This window comes from Entamoeba dispar, genomic scaffold (genome assembly GCF_000209125.1).
Source record: "Entamoeba dispar SAW760 scf_1105229462529 genomic scaffold, whole genome shotgun sequence".
NCBI lineage: Eukaryota > Evosea > Mastigamoebida > Endamoebidae > Entamoeba > Entamoeba dispar.
This window is the reverse complement of record NW_001855238.1, coordinates 3226-26283: the sequence shown is the minus strand read 5'-3', so window position 1 is coordinate 26283 and position 23058 is coordinate 3226. Positions and strand designations below refer to the sequence as shown.

Here is a 23058-nt window from a genome sequence, read left to right as displayed (position 1 = left end):
TCAATATTTCCTCTATATCTTTTAATTCCTAATTCCAAATTAATAAAATCTTTAATGTCATTAAAATACTTTGATGTCATCTTTATTTTATTATGTCCTATTCTCATTCTTGATCGATTATTTCTTTTTGTGTTTCTTTTCATTTCTTTTTTCTTCTGGTTGGATAAGGATTAAAGACTTTTGGTAGCTATTTTGATTTCTTTTTAAACTATGTTTATAAAACTAGCTGTTAACAAGTTGATGAGTAAGGAAGAACAGGTTTTTAAGAGATAAATATTGTGGAAGCCTTAACCAAAAAAGTGTTAATAAGCATACAGCAGTAAGAGCTTATTCAGTGAATAATGGTTACTCATAACTCGTCATTCTTGTAAATGATAACAAACAAAATCTTTTAAAACCAATTATATTCAGCAACCAATTTATTATTCAAAATAATTCTTTTTTTTTGCCAAGATAAAAGAAAAATAGACATGTTAATTATATTCAATTACCGGAGCATTTAACAGCAGGACAGACCCAGACATATTTGTAATAGACCATTGACCAACCTAAGGTAATGAAGAACTTTTACTCCTATCTTCTATAAGATGTTTTGATTTAAAAGTAGTTAGATAATGCAGAAATGAGTGTCAGTTATCTACTTTTTAATTACTAATCATCCTCGTCAAATTACAAAAAAAGAAAAGAACAAGTTGTTGTGTTACAACAAAGCGTTAAAACTATAAGCAACGTAATATGAGTTATATAGAGCATTTGTTATTTAGTTGAGAAACAAAAGTGAGGGGGGGAAGTAATTGAAGAAACCATCCGTATAACAAAACAAATAAACAATAAACACAAAAACAAAAAGAGATCATGATAAGTAGATAAAAGGTAGTAACAAATTAATGACTTATAGAATTAAAAAGAAGATGAAGATATAATTCATTTTATTAAGTTTAATTAAAAGAGAAAAACATGAGAACTAGGAAAAAAAAAGAAGTAACTTAGATAAACGTTGAAAAAGAGTTGAACTAAGAAATACAACGACAATAAACTTTTAGAATGATAAAAATAGAAATAATACAGTACTATTTAAACACTCTTGTTGAACTATTAGTTCATTAAATAAATATGGGAGACGAAGAAGTTCAAGCACTTGTTGTAGATAATGGATCTGGAATGTGTAAAGCCGGATTTGCTGGTGATGACGCTCCAAGAGCTGTATTCCCATCCATTGTTGGTAGACCAAGACATGTTTCAGTTATGGCTGGTATGGGTCAAAAAGATGCATATGTTGGAGATGAAGCACAATCAAAGAGAGGTATTCTTACACTTAAATATCCAATTGAACATGGTATTGTCAACAATTGGGATGATATGGAAAAGATCTGGCATCATACTTTCTATAATGAACTTAGAGTTGCTCCAGAAGAACATCCAGTTCTTTTAACTGAAGCACCAATGAATCCAAAAGCTAACAGAGAAAAGATGACTCAAATTATGTTTGAAACATTCAATACACCAGCTATGTATGTTGGAATTCAAGCAGTTCTTTCATTATATGCATCAGGTAGAACAACTGGTATTGTTATGGATTCAGGTGATGGAGTTTCACATACTGTTCCAATTTATGAAGGATTCTCACTTCCACATGCTATTCTTAGACTTGATCTTGCAGGACGTGATCTTACTGATTATCTTATGAAAATCTTAACTGAAAGAGGATATGCATTCACTACTACTGCAGAAAGAGAAATTGTTAGAGATATTAAAGAAAAACTTTGCTATGTTGCAGAAGATTTCAATGAAGAAATGCAAAAAGCAGCATCAAGCAGTGAACTTGAAAAGAGCTATGAACTTCCAGATGGACAAGTTATCACAGTTGGAAATGAAAGATTCAGATGCCCAGAAGCACTCTTCCAACCATCATTCCTTGGTATGGAATGTAATGGTATTCATGAAACTACCTACAATTCAATTATGAAATGTGATGTTGATATTAGAAAGGATCTTTATGGAAATATTGTTCTTTCAGGAGGAACATCAATGTATCCAGGTATTAACACCAGACTTGAAAAGGAAATGATTCAATTAGCACCACCAACAATGAAGATTAAGGTTATTGCCCCACCAGAAAGAAAATATTCAGTTTGGATTGGAGGATCAATTCTTGCATCACTTTCTACATTCCAAAATATGTGGATTACCAAAGAAGAATATGATGAATCAGGACCAGCTATTGTCCACAGAAAATGCTTCTAAGCGTTTTTAATTTACTTCTCATTTGATTAATTGGTTTAAAGAATAACAATAATTTTTTATAAAGCAGTTAATTAAGAAAAAAAAATAAAAACAAAAAAGATAATAAACAAAAATAAAAAATTAAACAAAAAAATAAAAAAAAAGAAAATAAAAACTGAAAAAACAGTGAAGAAAAGTGAATGTCAGATAAAGTAAAAGGACTTGTGTCTAAGACTTTTAGTACATCATTTAAACAACAAGAAATGAAGTCATGTGTCCCGTTATATAGACCATTAACAGTAATTTTATTTTTCTTAATAACAGGAATTATTTTTATTCCAATAGGAATTGCAGTATTTGTAGTAACAAATAATTGTCAAGAGTATTCTGTTAAATACGTTGGAGAAGGATCAGCACTAACATGTAAACAAGGAGCAATTTGTGAATTTCAATTTAATATTCCAAAACCAATGAAAACACCAGTTTATGTGTATTATCAATTAACCAACTTTTATCAAAACCATAGAGAATATTTACGTTCTCGTTCAAACAAACAATTAAAAGGAGATCCTATTTCTACATATTCTCAATTAAGTGATTGTACTCCTTTAATATCTCTTAACAATTCTAAAAATCCACATATGTTTTATGAACCTTGTGGTTTAGTAGCTGCTTCTTTTTTCAATGACTCTTTTGAAATTACAATGCAACCTGAAAAAGAATCTTCTTCAGTAATATTAGAATTAAATAAAGAAAACATTAATTGGAAATCTGATAAAAAATTATTCGGAGAACCAGCTGAACGTAATGGAATTAAAGTTGTTAATTCTTATACTGATCCTGATTTTATTAATTGGATGCGTCCTGCTGTTTCTTCTACTTTCCGTAAATTAACAGGAGTTATTGAAAATGTTGATGAAGTAAAAGGAAATGTAACTGTTAAAGTTGTTAATAACTTCCCTGTTGAAAGTTTTAAAGGAACAAAAACAATTATTTTAGCTACTACTTCTGTTTTTGGTTCTAAAAACCCTGCGTTAGGAATTATTTATATGGCAACTGGTGGCGTTTTTGTAATCATCGCAATTTTGTTATTCATTTTAACAAGAGTTTCACCACGGTTTGTTCTTTATTTTGTTTTTTATCTCATTAATTTATATTTATCTTTTAGTAAATTTGCGGATAAAAGATTTCTTCGTTGGTAAAATATTTTTTTTTCTTTTTGACTTTTCTTTTTTTTTTTTTCTTTTTATTTACTCATCTTTTATAATTTTCGTGATTTTATTCTTTTTCTTGTGTTTCTTTTAAATGGATTTTATAATTTCATTTGAATCAAAACATTAACTCATTTATTCTTACTTTATTATTTTAAAAAATTGTTAGACGAACTGAAATTTTCATTTTTAATTAAGTAAATGCAATTTACTTCTCAATTACCAAAAGTCTTTCTTAGTGAAGTAGTTCATTATTTAAAGTCATTAGAGAACGTTTATACATTTACTTTAGTTAATAAGAAATGTAAATCAGCAGTTGAGAATTTAACGTGTAATCCTGGATTTTGTAGGGGCAGTGAAATAACGAGTGCAGAAGAGCAATCAACTTTTATTAAAGAAGTTCAATTATTTCCAAGACTTTCAACAATCAAAATTTCAAATTTTTCATCATTTTTATTGCGTTATAATCCACACCATATTCAACAAATTATGTTTTTAACTGAAATAGATTCTACTCAAATACAGTTCATTGGAAATTTAAAAGAAAAAATTACAGTACTATCTCTTTTTGTTTATGACGATATCGTTGATCTCTCTCAATTTAAAAATCTTCAAAGAGTATCATTACGTGTTCACTTAAATCACTCAAGTCTTGTTGAATTCTTTCCTAATACTAACCAACACCTCCAATTTGTTCGAGTAAAATTTCAATATTACGTTGATGAAGAATTTATTAATTCACTTCCATTGTATTTATTCGATAAAACAGTTCTTGAATTCGATACTAAAGATCGACTTGAATATATTATTTCATCTGTCCCATCTATTTTTTCAAGAAGTACGATTGTTTATACAGCGTATTACACTGGAATAGACGAAAGAGTTATGATCAGAAATAGAGTCTGGGAATTTAGCCAAGAAGATGTTCATCAATTAGAATATCTTCCTGAAGAAATTATTAATTGTCATTGGTTTGGAGAAAATTACGAAGAATATAGTAATGACATGAATTTAAATGGGCTTTATAAAGCATTAAAAAATTATCTTCCATATTTTTTGATAAATGGAAATGGAAATATTCAAAAATTACAATGTCTAACAAATGTTAAATGTTTTACTCCTATTCAATTACCACAAAGTGTAACTTCATTAGATATTACCATAAATATTCCACAACAATTTGATTTAGATGAATTTGACTCTCTTAAAGTATTACGAATTACCTTTCAAAATGCTAACCAAATTTCTGTTATCCCCAAAAGAGTTGTTTCTTATGAACAAAATGGTGGAATAGTCCAACTAAATAATCTTGTTGATGTCGAATGGATGAAATTGCAAAATATATCATCAATTTCACTTGATAATCGTTGTTATGAATTAACTCATTTAGAAGTTATTAATTCTACTTTTATTAGCCCAATGTCAACAGTGTCTTCATTAAAAGAACTTGTATTAAAACAAACACAATACCAATATGATCGTTCCATCTTTTATCCAACAACTTTAACATTTCTCAGTTGTGATTTTAATGAATATCATCCCTTACCACTAATCCATTCTCTTCATCTTAGATTCAATAAAAATAATAGTTATTATGTAGACATCTCTCAACATCCATCAATCCAATCATTAACACTTGAAGAATGCGTTAAATCAACTGTTCTCTTTCCTTCAAATCTTTCTTCTATTACATTGAACAATTGTTTCTTAAAACAAAATATAACATTATCTCATTTATTAAATTTACAGGAGGTAACAATATCATCTCAAAATTTATCTATCCTACTTCCAACCTCTATAAGAAAATTAACTCTAGATTGTTCTTTGAATCTTTCTATCCCAAATATTCATTGTCTTACTCTTTTATCTACCTTTGTTCTAAATAAATGCTATTTTAATTTTTACCAATTACCAAAATCAATTCGCCATCTTTACATTGACAATTCACTGAACGTTACTGACGACATTCTCTCTCTCTTCCCTAAGTTACAAAATATTGAATATGTTCATACCCAGTATTCATCAGTGTTTTGGGGAAATTAAATTGGTGTTATTTAATTTATTTTGGGTTCATCTTTTGAGTTATAAGTAATATGTAAAAGACAAAAGATGAAGAATGAAAAGAGGGGTTTTGTATAATAGTTGTATTGTATTTCAATGAAAAAAGAAGTAGTTAACATTAGAAAAAATAAGCCAAATAAAAAAGAGAGAAAAAAGAACTATGAAGTTATAGAATCAGAATGCAAATGGAAGAAGAACCAACTATAACTGACATTTATTATGAAATTCAAAATAGACGATTTAAGAAAGATGGAATCAAATTAGGAGGAGGTTCATATGGAGAAGTTACATTACGAACAGATGGTGTAACAAACAAAAAGGTTGCAGTAAAGCAATTCAATTTAGGAGATCAGTCATTGATGGGACGTGATTTTGATGGATATCCATTAGAAATATTAAGAGAGATTAAAGTATTAAGAGAATTAGATCATAGGAATATTGTCAAAGTAGTAGATTTTTATTTTCACCGAAATCTTCTATATATGGTAATGGAATATCATCCATCTGATCTTGAGAAAGAAATAAGAAATGGGAGATTAAAAACAGATCCAGTGAGAGTTTGTAGGTATTTAAAAATGATTATTGAAGGAGTAAGATATCTTCATATGAATTTTCTTCTTCATCGAGTTTGTTAATAGTAAGAATAATGAAGAAGTAAAGATTGATGATGTTAGGATCTTAAACCAGCAAATATTTTAATAAGTGAAGATGATGTATTAAAAATAACTGATTTTGGAAGTGTTCGACCATTTGGATCAGAATGTGATCAATTTACAAAAGGAGTTATTACACCATCGTATAGACCACCAGAAATATGGTTTGGAGCAATTATTTATGGACCAGCAGTTGATGTATGGAGTATTGGATGTATTTTTGCAGAAATGGCACGAGGAGAAATTCTTTTTGCAGGAAATGACTCTCAAATACTTGAGTCAATTTATGTTATTCTTGGAACTCCAAATAGTGGACCATCATCAGAATGGCCTGGAGTAGAAAAATTACAAGGATATATTAAACCATTACAAGAAATATCAATTAATTCATTAAGTAGATATGTACCTAATTTAGATAATGAAGGAAATTTATTAATTCATAAAATGTTAAGATATAATCCTAACAAAAGAATTAGTTGTGAACGTGCATTAAAACATTCATATTTTCAACAATTAACAATGGATCAAAATAATTGAAAGATTAAAGAATATTTATGGTTATATAAATCTCATATAAAAATATAATAATAAAATAAATAAATTGAATTGGAAAAAAAGAAATACAATTTGATAAACATTATTTGTTTATTTGATAATATTCTTCTGAAGATAAAAATTGCCAAATTCTATGACATCTATAACATATATTCTTTTGTATAAGATTCTTTGTTTTGAAATTAATAATCATTCCTTTTACCATACATTTCTTACAAATATTTACTTGACATAATTCACATTTTTTACTAAAAAATCCAAGTTGATCTCCACATATACAACAAATTTCATAATTTTGGACTAAAGAAGTTAATAAATATTTGTTTAGATAATAAAAAAAAAGAATAAAAAACAAACAACATGATTGTAAAGTTGTATTAATAATATTCATAAATTCTTCTGTAATTGGAATATATCCACGAATTGTTGATAATATAGAAAATGAATGACATATTATGACAATAATATCATTTACAATTATTTTTAATGATTCTTGAACTTTAGTTTTTTTCATTGAACCAATAAAACATGTTATTAATATAGGTAATATATCTCTAAAACCTTTATAACATAAAAATTCAATAATATCTTTTCTATGTATTAATGTAGAAAATTTATTAATACATAATTGACTAATTAATAAACTTTTATCACTATTTTGATTTATAAAAGAAACCATTGCAACAGAAGCAAGTTTAGGAATATCTCTTATATTAATACAAGTTGGTTCTAATGGTAATTCACCATTTTCTTTATTAACAAAAGTATATCCAGTAAGGTCTTTAGTTAATTCATAAATCATATCAATAATTTCTTTTCTCCATTGTTCAATAATATCAATTTGTGTAAATCCAATTAATGTTTCTAATAATCCATTAATAAGGAATTGTTTAAAACGATCACTTGATGATCTCATTGAATAAAATAATGTATTACAATTTATTGGGTTAATAATAAGATTATGTCCAAGAATTTTTTCACAAATAACAACTAATGAATTTTGTTTAAATAAAGAACCAAAATGAAGTAAAATTGGAATAACTCTTTGTGTTGTTATTTCATCAATTTTATCTTCTTCTAATGAATAATATCCATTAAGATAAATATATTTAATAAATTCTGTTATTGCTTGATGAATATAACAAATTTCTTCATTATCTCCTTTAATTTTAAAAATAAATGGTTGATAATCTCCAGTTGGTGTAATTTGAGTAATATCAAGTCCTAAAGAAGAAATTGATGATAAATTTCTTTTAATTCCATCATTAATATAATTTATTTGTTTTTTATCAAATAATTCTTTGAAATAATCTGAAAAGAGATAAAATAAAATTCTATTAAATCCAATTCGTTCTATTTCATTTCCTTCTTTTGTTATAATAAAATATCCATCAAAGAAATTTGAATTTTGTAAATTTAAAATATCATTAATAATATTTTTTGAAGATGGACTATACATTCCATCAATATCTTTTAATTCTTCATTACTATTTGTAAGATTAATTCTTGGAACTGCTCCATATAATACATTAATAAAACAAAGAAAATTATCATATTTATATTGTTTTATTTCATATAAAAATATTCCTTCTATTTTTGTTATTCTTTCAAGTTCTATTTGAAATAATGGAGAACGTGATGCAAGAATAAATGAATGTGCACGAATATATTTTCCTGGTTCATTTGGGAAATAAATTATTGTATCAAAATATCTTTTATCTTTATCCATTATTTCTTTATAAACATTTTCTTTTAATCCCCAACCAATTGGAATATCTTCTGAATGAATATCTTTTTTTGATTTTTGTGATTGATTAGCCATATAAATTAATGGATCAACAGGATTATTTAATTCAATTGGTAATTCTATTAATTTTTGTTGTTCTTTAAATTTCATTTGAATTTCTCCTTTAAAACCTTTATTTGAATTATTATTAAAATGTTTTGTTTGTATCATTTGATAAATACCAGTTGATGATAATTCATTAATATCAATTATTACATCAATTGGTTTTTGAATACTAACAATATGTTCTTCAATTGGAGGAGATGCAATTACTTCATTTAAATTACTTTTATTATTTTCTATTTCTTCTGGTATATCTTTTGTTTCATTATTTTCTTTTCTTGTTATTGAATTTAATAAATCATCTAAGTTATTATACTTTTGATTAGTAGTTGATGAACTAGAATTTAAATTATTTGAATTTTCTCTTCTTTGATTTCTATTTCTATCAATTTCATCAGGTAATATAACTATTGGAGGAGTTCTTCCTTCATTCATTGCATCGAGACATAGATTAGCATGTTCTTCAATTTGGTTTTGGGGAACCATTTGTCCACAAATTGGACATTCAATTAAATTGTTCATTAATTTTTTGTTTTTTAGTTACTTTTTTGTTTTTTAAATAACTCAAGAAATATAGTTTAAATATAGTAAAATTATATCAAAAATAGTTTTAATCAAAAAGTAAAAGAAAAAAAATTTAATATTTTATGTTAGCTCATTTCTAAAACAACGATTCTGTCGATTAAAAATCCTTCTCCATCACTTCCATTAATCATTGAATTGTCGACTTCATAAACCATATTTAAAGAACAACAAACACTTTTTGGGATTGTTGTTTTTTGAATTGATAACCATCCATAATTTTCATCACCAAAATAACATAATTCATTTTTATTTGTTGAATGAATGTACATCCCAACTAACTTATCTTTTTTAGGTAGAATTTGTATTGGTTGAAGATGGTTTTTCTTTTTAAGACTGAATAGAAAATGATTAGAATCAGTAATTAATGAATCAGTTGTTTGGATTGGTTTATTCATATATCCTCCAAAAACACTTCCTAATGAATCAAATACTAATACTACAATATTTGAATGATTTAGTATTGACGATACAAACGTTTCATTTGAATTTCCATTTGGTAATGAACTGTCAAATAAAATCAAATGATTTTTTAATCCACACCAATTTTCAATATAATTAATTCCTTCAAATTGTTCTTCTGTCTGTTTAATATTTTGTGGATTTATATGAATAACTTTTTCTTTTTGATTAATTGGTAATTTATTTAAAGAATGTGGTGGTTCAACTACTTTACAACTTGATTGAGCAAATTGAGGAGGAATAATTGTAGTAACTGATCCAGTGAATTTTGTTTCATCATACATGTCATAGTTTTCTTCAATTTCAATTAATTGATCTATATCTTTTTGAATTGAATTTGTGTTTATTACATTTGGTACTTCAATTGGTTGTGTAACTTCTTTTTCATTTATTTCAATACTTTTTCTTTCATTGACATTTTCTTTTTTATCATTACCTTCTTCTTCTTTTGTGTTAAGATTATTAATGATTTGTTTTTTCTTTAATTCAAATTCATTTTTTATATTAGAGTATTTTTGTTCAATGGTACTTATTTCGTTATTCTTTTTAGTTTCTTCTATTTCAATAAGTTTGTCAATAAAAGTGTTATAGTATTCTTTTTCATCATTTTCTTTTTGTTCTAAATAATTAATTTCATTTTGATATTGTAAAAGTATTTCTGTAAGAAGTTTTATTGAATTTTTGTGAATAGTTAATAAATTTTCTTTTCCTTCAATCATTTCTTCCAATTCTTTTATTGCATTTTCATATTCATTGTATTCTTGTTGTGTTTCCATCATTTTTGAGTATATGGACATTTGAACTATTTCCTTTACATCTGAATTATGTTCGTTTAACTCTTTGATAATTAGTTTCATATTTTTTTGAATGGATTCAATTGATTTATAGTGGCTCTCACTCATCGTTATTAATTATATTTTTTTGTTCTTTAAATTAAAATTTCGATTTTTGAAATTATCTATTTTAAGTTATAAGAGTAAATAAAATAAGTTTATTCTAGTCATTCTTCTTTTATTATTTACATTGTATAAGAAATCAAAGTATTCTATGAAGATTCAAATTGTTCCTTTGTGTATATTTATTTTTATTCAAGTGAATAAGATATTCAAGAATCAATAAATGTATAATAGAAAGATAATAAAATATCTGTATGTAATATCTGAGTAACATTAAAAATAATACTAGTATGTATTTTAATTATAGATTTATTTGTTAATCAGTATGTTTAGGTATTGTTAAAATAATATGATTAATTGTATAACTTTTAATGATAAATTCTTTTTTTTTTAAATATATTAGAACTACTTCTTTTATAGACAAATAATTCAACAAAAAGAGTTGGTTATATTTTTATAATAACTAGAATTGAAATATTTTCTCTTCTATTCTCAATAATTTAATATGTTTATACTAATAATAGATATAATCCTTATAGAAACTATAGATGGTTTATAAATTAATTGATGTCAAGGAACAACTATTCAACTAATCACAAGTATGATACATTAATATACTAACCTCTGAAACAAAAGTATTCATTGATGTGTTAATAATAAAACTATCATAAATAAAAAATAAATTGAAAAGAAGAATATAAAAATGTAAAATAACAAAAAATGATTACTATTGTTTTCTTAAGATTTTTAAATGAATTATTGTATTAATAAATAAATTAACGGTATATATGACAATAAAAGAAAAATAAAAAGAAAGAACTGAAAGAAGTTCATGAAATTTATTGAAGTCAAACCATTATCATTAGTAATATTTATTTCAGACCTATTAGGATTAATTTTTTTTGTAACAGGAATGACTATGGCATGGAATTATCTTTATAGAGATAATACAGAATTTCGATTAAACATATTTGGATATATTAAAACCGAACAAGGACACAGTAAAATTAAATCGTATAAAGACTTTGATAATTTTGCTGAATTAGGTTTGTAATTATTTTATTTTGTCTTTTTTTTTCTTTTCTATTATAATTTAATTAAATATATTCAAAAATTAAAAGAATAGCTGCATTAGTTGTTGTATCACATCTTATTTACTTTATTGCAGGAATATTTATTTGCTTATATGATTTTAGAAGAATCTATCCATCAACAATAGGACATTTAAGAAGAACAAATTTTATTATTTGTTTATTTTTTATATTGTATAGTTTATATCAAATTGGTATTTTATTAGCATGGATATTTCGTGTAAATAAAATAGAAAAGGATGATATACGTTATTTTATGGATAATACCATGCACAATCCTAAAATGGGATTTTGGTTTTCTTTGAGTGCAACTATATGTCAATTATTTGCTACAGTAGTGAGGTTATTAATGACTATTTTAATTAAAAATTAATTGTTGTTTAATGTTATTTATTTTGTTATAAAGAAATAGTTTTAATATTATAAAATATAGTAAATAGAATAAATTGAAAGGAACTTTAAAAAGAAAATAATTGTTTTAATATAATTATGGGGTGTTGTTCTTCTAATGCAGAAGTCGATGAAAATCAACCACTTCTTTCAGTTGTTGAAAATTTACAACCACCAACTATTAATGAAACACCAACAATATCAAGAATTCATACACAATTACCACTAACAGAGGAGAATAGTAAAATGATCAAAGAAATAAATGCTCAGTATTTAAGTAAACAAAATAATTCTCAAAATCAGATCGATGACATTCAACAATATATTAAAGAAATAAAAAAGAAAACAAAAATAATTCAAACTAAAGAGATATTTGCTCTTCCTAAATCAAATAAAAATGATGTTGAACCTGAATTTGATCTTCAATTTCTTCGTTCAATTCTTCAAACAAATATAAATATTATTTCTGAAGAATATAATAAAACTAAAGTAACTAAAGCAACAAATTTAATTGTTCCATTAGACAATTTACAATAATATTATTCTTTTTATTAAATGTTTTTGTATAATTTAATTTAATAACAAAATAACAATTTTAAATAATAAAATAATACAATTGAAGTATTTAACAATATTATCTTCTCTCCTCTCCTATTTTATTTCTTTTTTTTTTTATTTTCATTAATTATTTATTATTGTAAATATGAATCTGTTTGTAATTGATTTATTTGTTGTGCAAGTGATGGTGGAATAGAAAGAACTAACTTTAAAAATGGAAGAGAAGATGGTTTAGCTAATTCATCTGTTAGAAAAAGTAATGATTGTAAATTTTTACTAAAAGCATTAATATAATTTGGATCTAAAGCTATATTAAGTTGAATACTTTCTTGAATATATTTTAATATTGATTCATTTTCTTTTAATATATTATCTATTTGATTTATAATATATTGTGATTGATTACATACATTAAGTTGTAATGAATTTATAGGAATTGAATGATTAATAAGACCTTGTGGTTGTAATGTTTGTGGTAATGATTGATGGCGAGTCATATGTGTTGTTGTTATTGGATTTTGATTAATTGATCTTATTGGTTGTTGTATTTGGGATGAATTAATAATTTTAGATTGTTGAATTGAAGTAAAAGGTATATTATTTTGTTGAGAACTAGTTTGCATTACACTGATAATACCAGGCCTTCTTTTTATTTGTTCATTAGAAGATTGTTGTTGATATTGAAAAGAATTTAATTCATTTCTTTCTTGTAATGAAGATAATTGCATAAAACGAGCTGAACCTCTATTGTGTTTTAAATTCATTGGTCCTTTAAATTGAATTAATCCTGGTATTTGTGTTAAAGGATCTGATTGAGTAGAATCAGTTTGATTTTGATGATTAAGAGGTTGATATTTAGATTGTACTTTTAAGAGATCAGGTGAAGAAATAGGAGAAGAATCATCTAAACCATTAGGAACTGATTTTCTTTTTCTACGTTGTTGGTCTTCAGATAATTTTTTAGGAATAAATTGACAAGATTTTCTATTTCTTAATTTTTCCATTTTATAACGAGGAGAAGAATGATTAGAATCTTTAGGAGATTGTAAAGGAGTTTGTTGTTCTTTTCTTTGGAAAGTTTTCCAATAATTTTCCCAAGAAATTGTCTATTTAAATTAATTTCTTTTATAATAAAAAAGAAAGATAGAAGTACATTAAATATAATAAATAAGAATATGTAAAAGATTTTATTAAGAATTATTTTCATTATTATTATTTTATAATTAAAATAATTTATATTTAGTTTTATAAATCATATATAATAATATATTAAAATATTAACAAACTTCTTTTATTTGTAACCAATGAACACGCATTGTCAATTGTTGAATAGTTTTATTTGGAAAAAGCATTGATATTTGAAAAATAGATTTTAAATTATCTTCAGTAATTTCTAATTTTTTAATATTTTCATCTAATAATGATTGTTCTTCTTCAGACCAAAAAGGTGCTGGTGTAGTTGGTGAATTATCAGAGTAAATAGACATTTGTTCTTCTGATTTAGTATCTTGTTGTAATTGACTATTATTTGAGGGGGAACTTTCAACTTGAGTGCTCATCAACCTGATTTTTGAGTTAGTTCCAGTTTTCAACAACTTTCTCCAAAAATAAAAATTCAAAAGAATTTAGTGTTTTTCTCTTTTTATCTTTTCTCCTATCTTTTTTTCTTAATTAAATTCTTTTAAGTCTTCTTTTAGACTTCTTTCTTTTTAGTTCCTTTAAGTGAAAGTTTTAATTGTTTTCAAATTCTGATATTATAAAAGTAAAGATGAATTTACCTTTTTATTTTTTAATGATCTTTTTTGTTTAATCCTTTTCTTTCTTTTTACTTTTAAATTCATTGAATTAAATGAATAAAAGGTATTAAAATTTGTTTTAGATTTAATAAAATGTTATTACTATTAACAGATAGTTCAAAGATGTTTTTAATCAAGTAGAAGAATGAAAAACATCGAAAATAAAATGGTTGAATGGTTCAAAGAAAAATCTAACGGAAGAAAGTGATAATTTAAAATAAATTTAAAAAAAAACAAAACATTTAATTATGAATGAACATTAATAAATGAATTAAAATACTATTTGGTTGTTTTAAGATTAATTACTTTTCTTTTAGATTGATCCATTGAATGTTTTCTATTAATTTGTGGAAGATCCAATAACTCTTTTTCAATTGGTTGACAATTATTAAATTGAGAAGGAGAAAATAAATAATTATTATTATCTAATTGTTTATATTGTGTTATAGATAAAGAATTTTCATTATTTATTGAAATAAATGGTTTATTTAATGAAGAATCTAAATATGAAGAAGAAATTTTAGTATGCATAAAAGCATTAGAAGATATTTGAGAAATTAAAGGATAGATTTTAAAATGAAGAATTGTTTTAAGAATTTTTTTAGATTTTTTAATAACTTTTGAATGAGAAATTGAAGGAATATTTTGAAGAATTTTAAGAGTTGATGAAAAGTCTTTATTAAGAAGTAATTTTTTTAAACAAAGAATTATACTACAACATACTACTTTTAATAATAAAAATTTATGAAGATCAATAAAGAAAAAATCCCAATACATAAATGTTTCAAATAATGTAAATTCCATACAACATAATAATGTTAACCATCTAAACATATATAAATTACTTTCTATTCCATTAGAATTAAATTGATTATAAAGTTTTTTATCAGTTTGTTTTAATAAATAATCAACTTCTTTCATTGACGCATTAATTCCATTTGGAAGATTATCATTTGATGATAAAAACCAATTTCTCATTAAATCAATAAGAAGAAACATACAACCAAATGTTTGTGATTCAACAAATCTATAATCTGGTTGATTAGAAGATGATGCAAATAATGAATAAAATACATTGCATAAATTATTCATTCCTTGAACATATGATACTCCTCCATTAATTAATGATAATATAAATAATATTCTTCTAAATCCTAAATCATGTCTAATTGGTGCATCTCTATTAATTGGTGCTCCAATAATTGTTCTTATAATATCTTTTTCTATTAATTGTATTCTTTTTAATTCAATTTCATTTAATTCAAATGAACTCTTTTCTATTGGATATATATCAATACAATTCTCTTTTGTTTTCCATATTTCAATCCATGCTTTATCTAATATTGTTGAAGGATATTTTGGATAAATATTTTTTATATATTTTTCATATTGTATTAAACAATTATATTCAATTTCTTCCCATTCTCTTTTTCTTGGTGTGTAATATCCAAGTAATAATTTCCATACATTCGATCGAATTATTGAATCATTTGGTACTCCTTCTTTATATATTAATTTCTTCATTTTAACTATGTCAATTACATCTTTACTAAACAATTCTTTCCATTTATCTTTTTCCATTTAATAATTTTTATAAAGTTCATTTTTATTAAAAATTTCTTCTTTTTTTTTCTTATAATAAAAGATGAAACACTCTGTTATCTTTCTTCTTTCAATTTATTCTTCTTTAAAACTTCTTCTTAAATATATAATTTGATTAAACACTCTCTAAAATAAACTTTCATTTATTTCTTTCTTATAGAAAATCAATACATTAAAAAGAAATTCTAACCTAGAACTGATCATAAACGTTTCTATTATTTTATAAAGAATAATGTTAGATTTAACACTCTAAAGAATCCACAATCTAGGAATGACATTTAGATTCATTTAGTACTTAATTTAACGTAGATTTAAACATTTAATCACTAACAAAAAAAGAATAAATTATCAAAGATGATTAAATTCGTAATTTTAATATTTATTAATAGAGACGTAGATTAACAAAGTGACTAAATAATTGAAAATATTACGTTATTATCCATTATATTGTTTAAAAGATATATTAATTACTTTGTAAAATTGAAAATATTTACAAAAAAAAAATTATTTTCGGTTAGTTTTGTCGTTAAAAAAATGTTCATTTTGTTTCTCCATACATTATTCCTTAAATTGTTAATAATTCCATTGATAATATTGATAAAAAAATCAATAACAAAAGTAGGTATGATAGATACAAACTTTATTTTTTCAAGAAAATAATCTATATCATATAAATAATGAGACTATGTAAAACAAAAAAAGAAATAGAATAAGAATAAGAATATAATCTTTTTTGATAATGTATCTATATACAGTTTTTCTATACTCTTAAATCATTCTAAATTATCAATGTCTGTATTCTAAATTGAGGACTAAATAAATAATAACAATATTAAAATTGTTTATATGTGACAAAAAAAAAGATTGTTTGGTATTGTTCTTTTTCTGATTTTAGTAGTTTTATAATGTCATATTAATTTGGTCTTCTCTCATATATGGATTAAATTTGACGAAATTTCAATGCCTATATGTTTTTTTTTAGTTATTGGTTTAAAACCAAATAATAAACTCATTAGGAAATTGTTATGAACCATTCGAGATAAACAATTAACTGCCATCTTCTTCAACAATTAATTAACACTCAACAGAATAATAAGTCTTTTTTATAGTTTCTTTCATTTAACCACTACTACTAAATATTCAGTAACAAAAGTTTATTTATTTCAAAAGACTTTAATCTATCTTCAAGACTTTAAACTAACCAGACAGAAAAATGTAATTGCAGAGGTTAAATCAACGATTTATTTCTGGTGATCACACAGAAACCAAATAAGTAACTGTTCTATTTATACGACAAAAAAGACGGTATAAAAAATATGAAACAACAAACTATTGGACAAAAAGAAAAGAAATGAAAATCGATTGATGAAAAAATAGAAAAAAGAAATAAAAAAAGAATTGTTCCCAAAAAAAGATTACCATAAGAAAATAAAGAGAAAAGAATTTGTGAAGAAAAAATACCACGTAAAAACATAAAAGAAGGAAAATAAAAAAAGTAAAAAAAGACAAGAAAATACGTCTTCTAGAAGAATCAATAGAAAATATAGTTTAAAAAGTTGTTTTAGAATAAGACAAGAAAATAAAGTGATTTAACTATTTAAACAAAGGGTTTTATTGAACTCTTTCAATCATTTAAGAATGAATACTCGAAATGAAGGGAAACTTACATTAACTGAAATGAAAAGAGAATCAAAATCATTTGAAGCTCTTCAACAAGGAATACTACTTGCAATATTAAGTTCATATGGATATAGCTTTGATTTAAAACGACCAGAACGTATGGCAGAAAAAACTTTCCAATACCTTACTATTAATGAAGTATATTTTAATAATCAACCACTTAATTTTGGTAGAATTATTGAAGAATTTTGTGAACAACAATTCCAATTAGATAAAACAGAAGATATGACACCTAATCAATTAAAAATAGTTAAAAGAAGAAAAGATTTAAATAGAACAGCTATTTCTTTTAGTTGGTTACTTCAATATGCTGAACAAAATGGAGTTTCTTTTGGTAAAAGAAAAACTAAACAAGCAAAGAAAACAGTTCAATTACCTAAAATTTACACTGTAACTATGCCAAATCCAAGTATTGTTTATACTAAAAAAGAAATTGAAGAAATTGGTGCTTCAGTACAAAATCATATTTGTAGTTTATTTGTTAAAAAACAAAAAGAATTATTTATTCCTGCTTATTATCAATTCTTTAATGAAATGCTTGGTCTTAATATTTTACAAACAAATAATACTGAATCTGTTCATTCTGAAGATCTTCAGGTAATTCAACCAACAATGATTATAAATTCAGAACCACTTCTTTATCAGATTTGTGTTGATCCTTCTTATTGTAATCCTTCTTATTGCAACCCTTCTTATGTTTATCCATGTGATTATCCATTTTGTTATTAAAAATTAAATAAATAATTTATAGCCTTAATTGAATTAGTATGTTCTTATATTATATTCTTCTTCTTTTTTTTTAAAGTATATTTAATTAATAATCAAATTCATGTTGGTAATTTGTTTGATGTTTATTAAAGTTCTTTTAGTATGTTTTGACAAAATTTCAACTCCAAACAATTTATATTCTTTAAAATAAGTTAAAGAACTGAGAAAGAAATAACTAACAAAAATAAAATTACTTTTATTCCTTCAGAAATCAATTAATGAAAAAAAATTAATTATTTCTATTCTTTTATTGTAAAGTATTTTTATTTTACTTGAAGAAGATTGATAAAAACAAAATGATATGAATTTCTTTTTAATAAGAAGTAAATTCAAAAATATAACAATATATTTATTAATTGAAATAAGTTATTAACTACAAAATAAATTAAATAACATCTAATGATATTGTATAACATATTAAAGTATTTAACAACAAAAATAGAAAATGTATATTAGTATTATTTTAATAACAAAAAATAAAAGAAAAAATAATAAAAGTTTTTTAATATAAAAATTAAAAAAGAACTAAAAAAAGAATAACAAAAATCAATTGAAGATGAGTGAATTGGTTGCCTTATTTGCACCTGAACCAATCAAATTAATGATTGACCCAACACGATATGTAATAATCCCAAGACCAATTACTATTCAATTTCATAAATTAAAATCATATTTTCAAAAAGATCCAATTGCTACATTTCAAGTTGTTGCAGCATTAGTAAGAGAACAAAGAAGAGAAGAAGCACAAAAATTTCTTTTAGAAATAATGACAAATAGTTCATTAACACAATTAAGTCAATCAATAGAACGATATTTTTATTTAATTATTGGGTCATTAAATGCATATACAGGAAATGAACAAAATAACAAAATATGTCATGAATATCTTGAGAAGTCAAAACGATTTGGAGATAATGAATTTACTGAATGTGTTTATGGATTTAATGCATTTTATTCTAAAAAACCTTGTAAAGATTACTTTAAACGTGCATTAGAATTAAATAAAAATTATGCACCAGCATTAATTGGTCTTGCATTATGTGAATTAAAAGATCACAAAGATGGAGTTGCATTATCTTATTTTATTCAAGCACTTAAAAAACAACCAACAAATGTAAGTATTAGGTGTGGTATTGGTAGAATATATTATTCTCAAAAAGAAATTAAATTAGCAATTCGATGTTATGAAAGTGCATTAGTTCTTGATACTATTTGTATTGATGCATTAATAAATCTTTCAAGAATATATTGGGATATTAGAACTCCACAAACAGTTAAAAGAGCATTAGAATTAGCTAATAGAGCATTAATGATTGATAATAAATGTGCACCAGCAGCTATAGTACTTTGTGAAGCAGCAATGAAATGTAATAATTATAAAGTAGCTTCAGAATTTGCAAATATTGCAATCAATTATGGAAATGAACAAGAAAAGATTTATGGACATTTTACTTTAGGAAGAATTGCTCATCAAAAACAAGATTTCATAAAAGCAAAAGAAGAGTATAATATCGCTTATTTATCTGATAATAAATGTACTTTCCCTGCATTACATTATAGAATGGCACAAGTTTTATTTAGAGAAAAAAATTATATTCAAGTCGAAAAAATTTTAATGAACTGTTTAAAATATAACGGTGGTGATTTCGATGTTTTAAAGTTACTTGGATTCACTGAATTAAAACTTAATAAAATTAATGAAACGATTGAATATTTGGAAAAGGCTTCTGTTTTTAAAATTGATTATAAAATTGAATTAATTGTTTCTTCTTTATTAGAAGAAAAACAGCCAAAACCACTCTTCAAGTATTGTCAAATAGCTAAAATATTTATTTGTTATTATTTTATAATATATTATTGATTTAATAATTCTTTAATAATCAGAGTATTGTGTTCTTATTTATCTCAATAATTTGTTTATTAATATTATGAAATGTTTACATAGTAATTTATTTATTCTCTTTCTTATTTTGAAGTGATTAGAACAATTTTTTATTTATGAATATTATCATTTCTTTTTATTAACTTCTTATTTTCATTTTTTAATTTAACTGGAGTTATTCTCTCTTTATCATAAGTTGTTTAACACCTGTTAAATTGTTAAATTCTTTTGTTTATTATAATGGAATTTAGTTCGGATAAAAGAATTATTTAATCTCTTTTTTGACGATATTTTACTCCTCTATTTCTTTTATAAATTGTTATTTACCTTTTTACAGAAATACTAAAAATAAATAATTCGATATTTATTAGTTCATTTCAATAAAAGTCATTTGTTTTTTTTATTTTCCATTCTTTAAAATAAATTTATGATTTTTCTTCTTATGAAAGATTTAATAATCTTGAAATTAAGTATTTGTACTAAAAAAAAAGATGACATCAAATCAAAATGAAAGAAGATTAACAGAAGAAGAACAGAAAGAGATTAAAGAAAGTGAAAATAAAGAAGAAAAGGTAGATGACATTCATGAAAAAATTATTCATTTTATAGGTAATAATTTCAATGGAATTAAAGCTCAACATGAAACCATTCCAAAAATGAAAGATGAAAGAAAAACAAAAGAGTTAGATGATAGTAGCATTAAAGTTAAACAAAGAAATAAAATATTAGAAACATTTAAAATTATTAAACAACTAGAAGAATGGATAGAAAAAAGGGTGAGGAATATACTATTTGACTCAAATATTGATGACTGGAATAAGAACACGTCATTGTTTAATCAAAAAATAAAGAACAAAGAGCATCTAGCAATTATAATTAAAGATACAGAAGGTAGTCTTTTTGGAGGATATATTAATACTAAAATTGATAAAGTTGATGAATGGATAAATGACACAAATTCCTTTTTATTTTCATTAAAACTAAAAGGAAGATTAACTAAAATGAATAAATTTGATATTGAAGAGCCACAATATGCATTTTATGTATTTAACCAATCAGATGATAGTTTATTTTCATTCGGATTTAGCGGGATATTTGGTTGTCTTAGTGATATTTTTGTTTATAAAGAAAATAATAAAATAAAGTCATACTGTTATCAAGAGACATTTGAATACAAAGGGAAACTAAATGCACTTTGTGGAAAACAACACCCTAGTTGTTTTGTTCCAAAACAAATTATTGTTGTTGAAATGAGGTAATCATATAGTTAATATCTTTTTAAATTTTGTTTTTATATAAAAAGATAAAATAAGTTATCAAAAATAAAAAAATTGTGATTTTAGAGGAACTAACGAACCAACTGAAATAACTGAAGTAACTTTCTTTTAAACAAATAACTGTTTTCTGATTTAATGTCACAGTGGATCAATGTCAAAGCCCTTAAATTTTTTGTCTTATGTAGTGTGTCATTGTTTTAATTCAAAGTATCGAAACAAATTAAAACACCATTAAGAATTATTCATTTAATAAAATGTTTGAAAGTGTTCCATTAATTTTGCAATTTCACCTTCTTCTTTTTTAGATAAATCAACACTAACAATTAAATCTTTTTTAATATCACTTCCAACAACAGAAGCACTAATTTCCATCATTCCATTTTCATTAACTTTAATTGTAAATTCAAATGATTGTTCTCCAGCTTTTCCACTGGGAATTCCATCAACACGAAGTGTAGTAATGAATTCCATTCCTATCGAACTAATGTATTTACCAAATCCTTTATAAATATTAAATTTAGCAGATGTTTGGTTATCTTTCGTTGTATAATATTGTTTGGTGGCTCCCGTTGTAGGAAGTGTTTCTCCTTCTTTAATAAGTATTTCAAATATTCCTCCTATTATTTCTATTCCAATTGGTGTTGGAACAATATCGTATACAATTTTATGACCAACACATTCACTTTGTTTTGAATATGCTAAATAAGCAGCACCTTTTGCAACAGCAGTAAGTGGGTTAAAATTCTTATCAGCAAATGTTTGTCTATCAAATAAACTAGCAACTTCATCTATAATTTTTGGCATTTTACATGTTCCACCAATTAATAATACTAATTGGACATTTCCTTTTTTATATCCTTTTTTTTGAGTAACTTGTTTTATTTTATTAATAAATTCTTCATATAGTCCTCTACTTTTACATTCTTCTTCAAATTCTTTTCTTGTAATAGTAGGTTCAATGAGAATCTCATCATTATTATCAGATAATAAAAATTCTAAATCTAATTCAGAGTCAGTTTTACCACTTAATTCAATTTTAATTTTTTCTGATTCTTTCTTTAATCTAACTAATTTCTTGTTGAGTGCTATCTTTTCTTTTTGAGTCATTCCTTGTTTCTTTTCATAATATCCTGGAATACCGTCTTCTATTCTTTCTTTAATAATATCAGTCATTACATTATCAAAATCATTTCCTCCTAAATTTTGATTTCCTCCAGATGATTCTACAATAATATTATCATTTACTATTTTACAACATGACACATCTAATGTTCCTCCTCCAAAATCAATTAATACAACTTTATCTCCATTTTTTAATGAATTTGGATTTTCTCTTTTATATCCAGCAATAGCCGCTGTTGGTTCATTAGCAAGTTCAACATTCTTAATTCCTGCTAATTTACATGCTAATAATGTTGCCTCTCTTTGTCTATCATTAAAATCAACTGGAACAGTAACAACAACATTTGATATTGGGCATTGCTTAGTCTGCTTGTGCATATCATACATCATTAAGTATCAT

At 24.2% G+C, this 23058-nt stretch overlaps 13 protein-coding genes across 13 annotated transcripts in view, besides 38 other annotated features; 8 read left to right on the top strand and 5 right to left on the bottom strand.

Moving 5' to 3' along the window:
* Positions 1–1113: 1113 nt before the first annotated feature.
* On the top strand, positions 1114–2244 carry EDI_237510 (actin; the record flags this gene model as incomplete). The annotated part of the gene is made up of 1 exon (XM_001739901.1): positions 1114–2244. One exon carries the CDS (start codon positions 1114–1116, stop codon positions 2242–2244), a length of 1131 nt encoding a protein of 376 aa, XP_001739953.1.
* Positions 2245–2317: 73 nt separating this feature from the next.
* Positions 2318–2398: a microsatellite.
* A 25-nt stretch (positions 2399–2423) lies between these two features.
* EDI_237500 (cell cycle control protein 50B, putative) lies at positions 2424–3425 on the top strand (the record flags this gene model as incomplete). Its single annotated transcript, XM_001739900.1, has 1 exon — positions 2424–3425. The coding sequence occupies one exon, from the start codon at positions 2424–2426 to the stop codon at positions 3423–3425; it is 1002 nt and encodes a 333-aa protein (XP_001739952.1).
* A 4-nt stretch (positions 3426–3429) lies between these two features.
* Positions 3430–3475: a microsatellite.
* Positions 3476–3635: 160 nt separating this feature from the next.
* Positions 3636–5477, top strand: EDI_237490 (uncharacterized protein; the record flags this gene model as incomplete). The annotated part of the gene is made up of 1 exon (XM_001739899.1): positions 3636–5477. The coding sequence occupies one exon, from the start codon at positions 3636–3638 to the stop codon at positions 5475–5477; it is 1842 nt and encodes a 613-aa protein (XP_001739951.1).
* A 197-nt stretch (positions 5478–5674) lies between these two features.
* On the top strand, positions 5675–6685 carry EDI_237480 (cyclin-dependent kinase A-1, putative; the record flags this gene model as incomplete). The annotated part of the gene is made up of 2 exons (XM_001739898.1): positions 5675–6121; positions 6170–6685. 2 exons carry the CDS (start codon positions 5675–5677, stop codon positions 6683–6685), a joined length of 963 nt encoding a protein of 320 aa, XP_001739950.1.
* Positions 6686–6719: 34 nt separating this feature from the next.
* Positions 6720–6751: a sequence feature (AT_rich).
* A 34-nt stretch (positions 6752–6785) lies between these two features.
* EDI_237470 (uncharacterized protein) lies at positions 6786–9074 on the bottom strand (the record flags this gene model as incomplete). The annotated part of the gene is made up of 1 exon (XM_001739897.1): positions 6786–9074. The coding sequence occupies one exon, from the start codon at positions 9072–9074 to the stop codon at positions 6786–6788; it is 2289 nt and encodes a 762-aa protein (XP_001739949.1).
* Positions 7013–7055: a sequence feature (AT_rich).
* Positions 7968–8002: a sequence feature (AT_rich).
* Positions 8115–8145: a sequence feature (AT_rich).
* Positions 8223–8289: a sequence feature (AT_rich).
* A 47-nt stretch (positions 9075–9121) lies between the features above and the next one.
* Positions 9122–9201: a sequence feature (AT_rich).
* A 1-nt stretch (position 9202) lies between these two features.
* EDI_237460 (uncharacterized protein) lies at positions 9203–10498 on the bottom strand (the record flags this gene model as incomplete). The annotated part of the gene is made up of 1 exon (XM_001739896.1): positions 9203–10498. One exon carries the CDS (start codon positions 10496–10498, stop codon positions 9203–9205), a length of 1296 nt encoding a protein of 431 aa, XP_001739948.1.
* A 2-nt stretch (positions 10499–10500) lies between these two features.
* Positions 10501–10538: a sequence feature (AT_rich).
* A 293-nt stretch (positions 10539–10831) lies between these two features.
* Positions 10832–10894: a sequence feature (AT_rich).
* A 248-nt stretch (positions 10895–11142) lies between these two features.
* Positions 11143–11272: a sequence feature (AT_rich).
* A 52-nt stretch (positions 11273–11324) lies between these two features.
* EDI_237450 (uncharacterized protein) lies at positions 11325–11956 on the top strand (the record flags this gene model as incomplete). Its single annotated transcript, XM_001739895.1, has 2 exons — positions 11325–11538; positions 11619–11956. 2 exons carry the CDS (start codon positions 11325–11327, stop codon positions 11954–11956), a joined length of 552 nt encoding a protein of 183 aa, XP_001739947.1.
* Positions 11544–11612: a sequence feature (AT_rich).
* Positions 11728–11757: a sequence feature (AT_rich).
* Positions 11938–12074: a sequence feature (AT_rich).
* Positions 12073–12510, top strand: EDI_237440 (uncharacterized protein; the record flags this gene model as incomplete). Its single annotated transcript, XM_001739894.1, has 1 exon — positions 12073–12510. One exon carries the CDS (start codon positions 12073–12075, stop codon positions 12508–12510), a length of 438 nt encoding a protein of 145 aa, XP_001739946.1.
* Positions 12506–12586: a sequence feature (AT_rich).
* A 39-nt stretch (positions 12587–12625) lies between these two features.
* Positions 12626–12678: a sequence feature (AT_rich).
* Positions 12666–14090, bottom strand: EDI_237430 (uncharacterized protein; the record flags this gene model as incomplete). Its single annotated transcript, XM_001739893.1, has 2 exons — positions 12666–13637; positions 13818–14090. The coding sequence occupies 2 exons, from the start codon at positions 14088–14090 to the stop codon at positions 12666–12668; spliced, it is 1245 nt and encodes a 414-aa protein (XP_001739945.1).
* Positions 12864–12925: a sequence feature (AT_rich).
* Positions 13639–13812: a sequence feature (AT_rich).
* A 73-nt stretch (positions 14091–14163) lies between the features above and the next one.
* Positions 14164–14251: a microsatellite.
* Positions 14252–14534: 283 nt separating this feature from the next.
* Positions 14535–14606: a sequence feature (AT_rich).
* EDI_237420 (uncharacterized protein) lies at positions 14607–15908 on the bottom strand (the record flags this gene model as incomplete). The annotated part of the gene is made up of 1 exon (XM_001739892.1): positions 14607–15908. One exon carries the CDS (start codon positions 15906–15908, stop codon positions 14607–14609), a length of 1302 nt encoding a protein of 433 aa, XP_001739944.1.
* Positions 14732–14767: a sequence feature (AT_rich).
* Positions 15444–15471: a sequence feature (AT_rich).
* Positions 15554–15630: a microsatellite.
* Positions 15690–15736: a sequence feature (AT_rich).
* Positions 15907–15971: a sequence feature (AT_rich).
* Positions 15972–16296: 325 nt separating this feature from the next.
* Positions 16297–16317: a sequence feature (AT_rich).
* A 53-nt stretch (positions 16318–16370) lies between these two features.
* Positions 16371–16440: a sequence feature (AT_rich).
* Positions 16441–16742: 302 nt separating this feature from the next.
* Positions 16743–16777: a sequence feature (AT_rich).
* A 490-nt stretch (positions 16778–17267) lies between these two features.
* Positions 17268–17443: a microsatellite.
* Positions 17444–17567: 124 nt separating this feature from the next.
* On the top strand, positions 17568–18338 carry EDI_237410 (uncharacterized protein; the record flags this gene model as incomplete). Its single annotated transcript, XM_001739891.1, has 1 exon — positions 17568–18338. One exon carries the CDS (start codon positions 17568–17570, stop codon positions 18336–18338), a length of 771 nt encoding a protein of 256 aa, XP_001739943.1.
* Positions 18332–18359: a sequence feature (AT_rich).
* A 42-nt stretch (positions 18360–18401) lies between these two features.
* Positions 18402–18431: a sequence feature (AT_rich).
* Positions 18432–18590: 159 nt separating this feature from the next.
* Positions 18591–18648: a sequence feature (AT_rich).
* Positions 18649–18708: 60 nt separating this feature from the next.
* Positions 18709–18770: a sequence feature (AT_rich).
* A 34-nt stretch (positions 18771–18804) lies between these two features.
* Positions 18805–18923: a microsatellite.
* Positions 18924–18933: 10 nt separating this feature from the next.
* Positions 18934–20238, top strand: EDI_237400 (O-linked N-acetylglucosamine transferase, ogt, putative; the record flags this gene model as incomplete). Its single annotated transcript, XM_001739890.1, has 1 exon — positions 18934–20238. One exon carries the CDS (start codon positions 18934–18936, stop codon positions 20236–20238), a length of 1305 nt encoding a protein of 434 aa, XP_001739942.1.
* Positions 20199–20258: a sequence feature (AT_rich).
* A 105-nt stretch (positions 20259–20363) lies between these two features.
* Positions 20364–20428: a sequence feature (AT_rich).
* A 491-nt stretch (positions 20429–20919) lies between these two features.
* Positions 20920–21519: a repeat region.
* Positions 21520–21526: 7 nt separating this feature from the next.
* Positions 21527–21592: a sequence feature (AT_rich).
* A 190-nt stretch (positions 21593–21782) lies between these two features.
* Positions 21783–23058, bottom strand: part of EDI_237290 (chaperone protein DNAK, putative) — a gene marked incomplete at both ends in the record, with an annotated part of 1776 nt that continues 500 nt past the window's right edge. The window contains one exon of the mRNA XM_001739889.1: positions 21783–23018. Coding sequence (XP_001739941.1) covers positions 21783–23018 — 1236 coding nt within the window. The remainder of the gene's footprint in view (positions 23019–23058) is intronic.